Below are 9,791 nucleotides of genomic sequence, written 5' to 3'. Positions count from 1 at the left end.
CAGGCGTGAGAAGAGAACACAGACGGCAGAATGAGAGTGACCACAGAACAGTGCAGGGACACAAAGCTCGAGCATCAGAGCGCCTGAGCAGCCGCCTGGCCAGTTCCAACCGTCAGGAAAGCAGCAGAGCTCTCTGGAGGATGTGAGGCAGGGGGGGGGGGGGGCTTCTCCCCAGGAGGCTGCGGCTCCCAGATGCCCCTGGCACAGCTCCAGCATCCAGAAGTCAGGTGCATCGCCACATGGAGGCCGTGAGCCGAGGCTTTCACTGCTGTCGAAGGACACAGACTCGCAGTCAGGGAAAGCGGCAACAAAGAGATTTAACATTTGATGATTTGGAGATATCTTTGCACAAATGTTTTCAGAGTTGCAGCGCTCTGTTGTACTCAGACCCCAATTTAGGGTTAGATATGTTTTACAAGTCTTTTATGGAATTGACAGCAGAACAGAACATCAGAGCTTAATTTGCATATTTTGTTTATATTTTCTTCTAAAGACTTTGTTCTATTGTTGTATCAATAAATAAGATATTGTGCCTAGGACAGGAAACTCCAAAAATATCGACATATTTTTTTCCTTTTTCTATCCTTTTTCCATGTTGCACCAAAAATGTTATGTCTAGAAAAGTTAGTTTTAACGAATTTATACTTTTTGAATGTTCCGTCTAGAACAGATAAATAATGAGGGGATGTGTGAGAACTGCCTTTTAATGCGAGGTCTTTTCAAATTAAAAGCCTTTGTTTGAACATGAGCCATTTCAAAACCATGAAAGTACCAAACATGATTGTACGTGAGAGAGAAAAATAGTTACATTTAATTTGATGCAGATGAAGCTACACACGATAAAAACATTTTTTTCTCACTACTCAGAAAGCTGTGGTCAGTCGCATTACCTCATGGCATTGTGTTGCCATGGCAGTGGGTCTTTGGCTTGTGTGGATAAAAGTGTGGGTTGTGTGAAAACCGAAACGTTGCCAGAATCAGTAGAAACAAACACGTGGAGTCGCACAAAATATAATCAAAGATCTTAAAGTGAAATGCGGCCACAGCGAGAGCATCACACGCTGCAGCAAGACGCACCTTCGGCTCAGGGGCGCGAGCCAGCGTCACGACCTCACCAGCCTGGCTGAGAGATGCCACCCGACCCGGCTGGGCTCCTCGAAGGGTCACCGTTATCGAAGTGGGGGCTTTCTGCCCTGATGACACACACAAACACAGCCGCTTGAATCTCACGGCGAGACACACTGCTCCTCAAAAATACCCTGAAAATGGACTTGAGCGTTTGCGAGAAGTCGGCAAACATATTGGGATGGAAGTCGCCGCAATGTCTTTGTGCTTAGCTTAGCATAGTTAAAGCATAGCTGGGTGCTGGGTGATGAAAGTGAGCTTCAGCTCAGTGAGAGCGGTGAGAAGAACAACTGAATCACAGAACAAGAAAGAAAAAGAAAAACAACAGGCGCAATGAAAGCATGAGTTTGATTTGTCTTTATTGTAAGAGCAGGAACAGAACTTGGGAAATGCCATGTGCTACTTTTATTGCTTTTCAACACGTCTGAGCAAAATGTCATCATTCACACACTTATGGATATTAAAAGCAGATGATTTAATGGGTAGGTTTACAAACCGCTGCTACACAAATAGGCAACCAGATTTAACGCGTATGAAATGACTGTAACAAAAAGAGAAAATCTGACACACAAAGACCTGGATTCAATTCTCGGGTATCAATTTGGTACATTTTTTACCAACATTGACTTAAATAGAAATTCAAAATGTCTCTGAAACAAACGGTTTCTTACATTTGTGTCCATTTCTTCATAAACATAACGTGTCAAGCATTGAGTGGGACTCTAACCACACATTTCCCGTGCCGCTCTTTTTCTGAACGTGACAACAACACTGATCTGCCCTCTGATGGTACAACAGGACGCCTCGCTGGGTTCGACCCGGCAAGCTATTTACACCCACGTCCAGAGGGCGGTCCTCGGCAGTCTTCTGCTGCAGCCTGTCCTCCGGGGCCGACGGACATCCTGACCGACCGTTTCTAAAACAAAGGAAGAATCGACCCTGGGCTTTCAACGCGGCCGCCGCGTTTTGGCAGCTCGGGACATACCAGCAGTCTGATTGGTGATGTGAGCCAAGCCGGGCAAGCTGCTGGCCAGTTTGGCCAGCCCGCCGTTGGTCAGCAGTTGGTGGATGGCGGTGGTTTTAGCCACTCCTCCCGTGGTGACTACAGGCACCGCCCGGAGTAGAGTGCTGCCGCTGCAGGTGCCGACGGAGCTCAGGACCTGACCCTGAGCTTTTCCACAAACCACCTGAGGGGGGGGGGGGAGACAAGATAAACAGCATTAGGCTGAGTCAAGAACAAAACACGACAGGCTGCAGGTGGTCGCATTTTAATCCCATCTTTTGTCTGCGTCTTTTATTCAGAACCACGGCGCTCGATTTTTGACCCTATTTGAGGGAACATTTTCAAGTTGGAAGCAAAATCATTCACTTCACATCGGATATTAGTTTTATTAGCAAAATCCACGATTCATCAGGTGTTTGCAATAAAAAAAAAACCCATTTAAACAGTCCAATAAATCATTGATTGCAAGTTTTACTTAAAACCCAAAATTCTACTTTTATTGACTACAGCAATCTATAAATGATTCTGGTTCAATACAGTAAAAATAGTATTTTGTGCTGAATGTGGAAAAAAAAAAAAAAAAAACATTTTTATTGAGCCATTCCAACTGTTGTTTACTGCAAACATCTGGTCAATTACATATTTGGACTATAAAACTAAATAGAAGTTGACTAAGTTGGCTACAAAATGTACGCAAGGCAGATTTAGCGATTATAAACAAGCCCAGCAGAGATGCCTTTAGTGTGGTAAAAAAAAACGACTCCTCCTGCTGCGCCTTAAAAACACGTTCCAACTTACCGCCTGTGCCGCAGCAGAGACCACATGAATGGACGCACACGTGGACAGAGACGTACCTGCGTGCCGCTTGCGTTGGCTGCTGTGGACGGCAAACTAGGAGCTTTGGTGACGATGTCCTGCAGACTGAAACTTAGGCCTTGTAGCAGACTGCTGGCGGAAGATGCTGCACACAAACACAAAAACAACGAGGACTCATTGGGGGGGCAGCTCGGTGAAATCAATCCCAAATTGTGTTAATGCAAAAACTCCGTCCCACAGGCCACAACAAAACAAACACACACTCACACACACAGCACATGAGCGTAATGCCTAAAGGGCGCGGTTTGGGACAGTGACAGACAGCGATGGTGCCACAGGTGATCAATGAGGTTTGGGTAAACATGTCCTTTTACACATGATCTACATCCGGGGCTCAGGACCTGAACCTCACTCGCAAAGCGGTTAGCACTGCTGTGTCTTGAGGCTGCACAGCTTGAGAGCGCAAATCAGCCGTTCAGGACGGGACAAAGATACCTTGGGCAGTAGCCGGAGCTTGCACCTGGACTGGTGTGGTGGACCCTGACACCAGGCAAGGTTGCACGCTGCCGAAAGAGCTGGAGCCTGGGGACAGGGCACCAGACATCTCTGAGAGACTACCAGACCTGCAGTGACACACATAACCACCAGTCTGCTCAGGAGCTAGCCCAGCAAGAGCTGCTTGGCCATCATTCCCAAACTCAAGAGGGCACCTCTCATCAATCCCTCTGCTGCACCAGACACGCTTTTTGTCCGATAGGGTGGGCGCAGGCATGATTCGGGGGGTTTTAGGTAAATGAATGGGCCTGTGTGGAGGGCAGACTAGCTTACCGCTGGCCCGTGAGAAGTCCCGAGAGCTCCTTGGCTCCGGCCACAGTCTGCCCCACTGTCACCGCTAAGGGCTTCGCAGCAGCACCCACTGCATGGAGAAGGATCATAGCATGACAGATGGTTATTTAACTCGAGAAAGAGGTGTTTAAACGAGAGCCATCTGAAGGGGACAAAAAGCGTGCAACAAATGGATCAGCAGCCCTTCATGAAAAAATAAACAAGCAAATAATCGAGCTTCCAAAGTTCTGTTTCTCCAAATTGATTGATTCATGTTCTTTTTTTTGGAGAACAGCCACAACGTCCTGAGCCTGTTTTTTGTACCTTCGTGTGCAGCGGGGCCGATGCTGCCCCCGGCTGACTCGCTTTGAGAAACGATGGTGACCTTGATCTTGGCTCTCTTTGAGGCTTTGCTTGGCGTGGGACTGGGCGCCTGCCTCCTCTTGCCATAGGACCTCAGTTCATCTCTGTCCAGCCCTTCCATCGGATCGCTGGTCACTGGCACTGCATCGCGCAAACACACACGCACATATTAATTGCCTTAGTAATTTATTGTCATTTATTGTCATTCATTGTCATTTTGCATCAGGGGTGTAATTTATTTTAGATTAATTGTTAGTTTGCATCGGCGGTGTGAAATCATTTTATTTTTGTTTTTCTAATGTTACGTTGCATCAATTGAGTTATTGAATATTGGTTTTATTTTTATTTGTATTGTTAAATTTGTATTGTTAAATGTCGATGATTTATGTACGAAGGACTTTCAACGGAAACAAGACCGAAAGGGCTTTTGTGAAATTCTCCTCTTAGACAGGATGTTTGACTGTACTTGTACTGTAATACATGCTACTGTTTGACTGTACTTGTACTCTAACATTCTATCTAATAAATATATTCATTCATATATTCACACACACACACATAAACACAAACTGCTGAGACAGGCTCTTTTAAACATGCTGGTTGGTACTGCTTTGAAATGTGCCAAGCAGTGATTTAGATTAATGTCAGTATTAGTATTTTTAAATACATTAGGGCAATGGGAACAAGGACAGAGGTGAAAGGGCACAGGGGAAAGAAGAGAAAGAAGGAGGGACAGACCACTTACCAAAAATACAAGGAGGGGCTCCAGGAGGAAGATTTTTCCTCACAAGCATGTTTTGTTTCATAAAAGCAGCAAACTGAGCTGGAAAGAATCGAAAAGCCGGGAAGGACAGTTCAAGAAAGAGACAGAGGATGAGAGGAGAGTATTTCAGTCACGCTCTACCGCGCCCCGCTGATGTTAGGACATCCTAATCTCCTAAACATTTGAGTTGCAGTCAGGTTCACATCTAACAAACACGGAACAGCTTTTGGCAAAAAGTCTGCAGAGGCTGACATGAAAGACTCATTTCAACATGTTGACAGAAACAAGCAGGGTCACTGTAAGGCTGTGTACACACACACACACACACACACACACACGCGCGCACTCTCGAGCGGTGGGCAACCCACCTTGAGCCTGTTTGTGTGTGAGTACTGTGCCAGAACACTGCATGTGTGTCTTGAGGAGTTGCGTGGCCGTAATCAGGCTGGACTTCTGTGCTGGAGACAGACCAGACGTCTTGGGCTTAGGACTTGAAGTGGGACTGCTGCAGACACTGGACAGATCCTGGAGACATGGGGGGGGGGAGGGGATTAGAACTAATTTAACATGCAGAGGGTTAGACAATAAAATTCTGAATACAAGACTCGTTTGCATCCGCTGTGGTTAAACCCCCCCCCCCCCCCCCCAAAAACAGCCGAAGTTCCACTTTGAACCTCGTTTTCCAGTGTTAGTGTGAATATCAGTCCTGAACCCGAGAATTCTAGCTGTACTTAATCCTTATTCCATTAAGAAACAGACGTAATTGAAGCTGCTGTTAACTGACCTCTGACCCCGATGGTGAGATGGGAATTCTAATTGCAGGGGAGGAAGGTCGTCCTCTCTCGATGTCGAAGGGAAGCTCCCGTCGAGGCCTCTTCTTCTTCTCCGTGTCGAGGTCCCTCGTCTCCCCCGAGCCGTGGCCGTGGCCCTCGGCTCGCGTGAGGACGCCGGACAAAAAGTCAGCTATTTCATCCTGCAGGGTCGATGAAGACAGAAGAAAAGTACTTTCACATCAGACATGTCTGTGCTCTAAAGCTACACAAGAGGATTGGAAACTTGAAGCATCTAGTTGAAAGCGCCTACCTGAATGCAGCGGTCCACCATCGTCTGCGTCAGCCCCTCAGACTTCATCTTTGCTGAACTGATTCTGTGAAGGGATGGAATGATATTAAAATCAGTAAACCGCTAAAAGAGTCCCATTCAGAGTGTGTGTCTCCTTAAACAGCTGATCCGGTGGTCGAGACAGACCTGAGGTTGTCGTCGGCTCCGCCGACCATCACCATGCTGTTGTCTGCCCTCAGCTTCTCTCTGAACTCCTCCATGCCTTCTATACTACCCTGCAGTGCATTCTGACCAATTACAAACAGCACTGGCGTCTTCATGTCCAGCAGGGCGTCGTCCACATCCTGCAAAACAGCAAGACGTTGCAAATCGCAACTACAGATGACTGGAAACGAAGACCGCAGGAAGGCCAGTCCTTCGTGCTTACCCCTCTCGGCCCGTTAACCGTTAGCAGGGGAAAGCCGAGACACACCACAGCCGTCAGGTACTCCATGAGGGACACCTGCAATTTACCAGCAAGTATATTAGCAAGTAGCCTGGACTTAAAACTCTCTACTATCCGATTAGGTCATCGTGATATAAAAAGTCTTACATGACAAGCAATGAGAGCGCCAGCATTCCAGCCAACCAGAACAATGGGCTTGTGGGGGAAGTGAGTGTGAACCTGGTGGTTACATTTAACGTCACAATCAACACACAGCATCAAACAGAAAACTATTTAGAAGCAACATTTTATAGAGTTAAAACATTGAAACAAAACTTATTTTTGTTACTCATTTTAATAAGATAATATTTGGACATTTTAATTTGGATCCGCTTTATTTGCTCTCCACACCAGTCTTGGCAAAGGCATTGCCACAATGAGGTTTTATTTCTCTGCATCAGTGGGACCGAACATCCTACCTCCATGACCTTTGACCGGACGGTACCCAGCATGTGCTCTAGACACTGTGTGATGCTAACATTTGCGCCGCTGTTCACGTGACTGTGAACTGGGATGACCTGAAAAAGACAAACACCAGTTATAGATGCTTTTCTCAGATGTTTATAACTGATACCGACACGACTGAGTTAGAATCGAGACCTTTCCCAAACAGGAAAGCTGCGACTGCCATAGCCTCATCCGGCGTGACGTAGCGAGAGCGGGGTTCGTCGGGCTCGATGGTGCGATTAGGATAAGAGGGGATCCGGGAAGTCTGCTCTGAAAAAGAAACAGAGAGGGAGCTTATCCCAAAATACTTACTATAAAAAGAGAGTAGCATCTAAAAGGCTTTTTGTTTCAGAGTTACCGGTTTGTTCAGGGACAGGACTCCGACAGCTGGGTCCCAGGGCCTTTTCAGCAGCAGAGACAGAGCCTCTGCGCTCGGAGCGCCGGTCTTTGCTGACGTCAGCAACATTCTGTCAATCAGCAGCGGCAGCTTCGGAAACACAAAAACCAGGAAGAGCAATGATCCGGGGAATCCTTGATGTTCCCGACGCCGACTCCTGATGGGAAATACCCATGTGGCCGTTCCTCTTTACTCAATGGTCATACCTTGCTTTTGAGAGTCTGCAGGACATCCAGGTAAGCAGCAAGCATGGCGAGGTTTAAGGATTCTATCATGGTATTGTGAAGCCATTGTGTCAGTTTGGTGTCCCAGTTCACGAAGGCTAATGCGTGCCGCACCTTCCTGGCACACTTGTCCACAGCGATCCGCCGCAAGATTGGCTCATTTGGTGCCTAATCGAAAGAAGATCACACAAGAGACCTGGTTTTCTCTTGAAAATAATGCAATAAATAAACATTACAAATATATGTAATTATATACATCAAATATTGGGACTATTTCACTCTGGATTTACAATGTCCATGTAATCCAGCAAGGGGGGGAAAGCACGCACCGTTATAACTCTAGACGTTTATGACATCGTAACTGTGCTATAACTGGTTTCGACCCAGCAGTCGTAAATAAATTAGAACTCTGAATCTCTTGAGAACAGAATGAGACAAACTGAGGAACACTTACATTCTCATTGGCCAGGCGAGCCAGCCTTTCAGCCTGTAGAGCTTTAAGGACTTTATTGAAGAGCTTGTTTTGGGCAACTGACCATCCAGTCCTGAAGCACAATAAGGATCATGTTAGAACTTTAACTGAGATCTTTTGGATCATTACGCTCATTGTGGATCAAGACATGGACCAAAAAAACACAGAAGTTAATGGCTGTACAAGAAATCTGCCATTACTTGTTTATATGCTCCTCCCAGTCGTCAGGGGGCGGGGGGTTCTCGGCAACCGTGCGGGCAAAGAGAACGTGCCGCTCGCACTCCTTCATCACATTGAGAGCTTTCTGATTATCGTACAGCGGGACGGGTTTCACCGTGACCGTTTCCACATCTATTGCAGAATCTGCGTCTCTGCAGACAAAAGAAAAGATGAAGTTACTGCGAGAAGGAACGTTGGTTCAGTGATAAATACGAAAGCAAGGACTCACGACAATGCTTCAAGCTGACGGCGAGGGGCAACAAACAGCGTCCTCGTCGGCCGGGCACTGCTGGCATCTGGGTGAGCGTTCCATGGTTTAGCATAGCTGTGGTCCACAATGACCAAATCGAGTTCTCTTTCATGGGCAGACAGCTGGAAAAGCAAAGACGTGCCCATCTTTCTAGCTGATATTTGGAAGTCCTTATCCCCACCACGGTGCATCTTCTTCCTGGGCCCCAAAGAGCCCTATTAGGGACTCGACAACTTTGTCGATTCAAACCGAATCTGCAAAAGAGAATCGAAAACTAATTATTATTACTAACAACAATTTAATAAAGCATCTTTCATACTAGAAATGTAGTTCAACGTGCTTTACAACAAGGATGCACACAATAAGTGCTTCATATTTAAAAAAAAGACTTGGTGAGAACATGAAAACTGGAACAAAATGCATAAAAATGGGGATGGAACAGAAATAAAAGAAAGCTCAAGAAGGGATGGAAACAAAAGCTTCATCAACGATGAGATAATCCACCATATTTGAGCATCAATCAGCTTCAGATATCCCACATTTATTGAGATACCAAGTCATGAGTGGGTTATTCACCTTAAAGGAAATGCAAGAAATAATAAAATTAAATTAAAAATGACTATCTAGTCTCTTAAAATACAAATACGTGAATATGCTGGAAATTATTAACTGTACTAGAGCCAATCTATGGGATTGGTTATTATAAATAAAATAAAATGACCATTTTAAGGTGCTACCTATGACATTTATTATGTCTAATGTTTAGACTAAATGTCCATCAACTAGAGTAAATAATAGTTACAGCCTTCACAAATGTGCAGGGACCGTGCCCACCCCGAGAACCCCCCACGACTGCTCTGTCGTGAATAGCCTTATCTTATTAAAAAATTACATTTGTGTTGGATCTGCGTTAACGAAACAATATCAACGCGTTCACGACTATAACTCATGTCGGTCGTTACCTCAATAGTTAGCATTAATGCTAATCCTGCGTAAAGAGACTACGCTTTTGGGCTGGCCTAGCATGCTAATATTAGCATTGCAATCTAAAACCTAAGCGCAAGACGCCATCGCTGAGCCCCGCTGCTCACCTTTTTGTTCGGTTACTCCATGTTTGTCGTACAACTCTTATTTTGAGACAAAAGAGAAACAATAAGGTGTTTTTTAATGGCAAACATCGACAGGTTAAACGAAAACAAATAGTTGATGCGTAGAAAACACACTTCCTTTTGTTATGTGAATTGTTGCCACGTTAGCTTCTTATCCCTCCTTTTTTGGAAGCTAATAATGACGACAATCGGGGAAACGTCAAAAGCAAACTGGCAACCCGGTTTGTGGCGC

General features: G+C 45.6%; 1 protein-coding gene across 1 annotated transcript; it reads right to left on the bottom strand.

Moving 5' to 3' along the window:
- Positions 1-1,476: 1,476 nt before the first annotated feature.
- Positions 1,477-8,641, bottom strand: kansl3 (KAT8 regulatory NSL complex subunit 3). The gene is made up of 20 exons (XM_068738333.1): positions 8,430-8,641; positions 8,182-8,352; positions 7,964-8,054; positions 7,492-7,677; positions 7,247-7,375; positions 7,042-7,158; positions 6,861-6,959; positions 6,550-6,621; positions 6,385-6,459; positions 6,144-6,301; positions 5,979-6,042; positions 5,680-5,868; positions 5,264-5,420; positions 4,878-4,955; positions 4,094-4,273; positions 3,773-3,860; positions 3,440-3,567; positions 2,979-3,089; positions 2,111-2,296; positions 1,477-2,041 (listed from the first exon to the last, which is right to left on the bottom strand). The coding sequence occupies exons 1-20, from the start codon at positions 8,639-8,641 to the stop codon at positions 1,956-1,958; spliced, it is 2,577 nt and encodes an 858-aa protein (XP_068594434.1). The 3' UTR covers positions 1,477-1,955.
- Between the last annotated feature and the right edge of the window lie 1,150 nt (positions 8,642-9,791).

The sequence above is a fragment of the Brachionichthys hirsutus genome, chromosome 4, assembly GCF_040956055.1.
Source record: "Brachionichthys hirsutus isolate HB-005 chromosome 4, CSIRO-AGI_Bhir_v1, whole genome shotgun sequence".
NCBI lineage: Eukaryota > Metazoa > Chordata > Actinopteri > Lophiiformes > Brachionichthyidae > Brachionichthys > Brachionichthys hirsutus.
The sequence above is the reverse complement of the archived record's forward strand: the minus strand, read 5'-3'. Positions and strand labels throughout refer to the sequence as shown.

Bases quoted from the DNA above. Each gene is read 5' to 3' on its own strand.
- kansl3 (XM_068738333.1), bottom strand. From the start codon at position 8,641: ATGCACCGTGGTGGGGATAAGGACTTCCAAATATCAGCTAGAAAGATG. The intron at 8,055-8,181 runs GTAATGGCAGAT...ATTGTGCTTCAG, and splicing joins TGGGAGGAGCATATAAACAA to GACTGGATGGTCAGTTGCCC. The intron at 3,568-3,772 runs GTAAGCTAGTCT...GTGTCACTGCAG, and splicing joins GGACTTCTCACGGGCCAGCG to GTCTGGTAGTCTCTCAGAGA.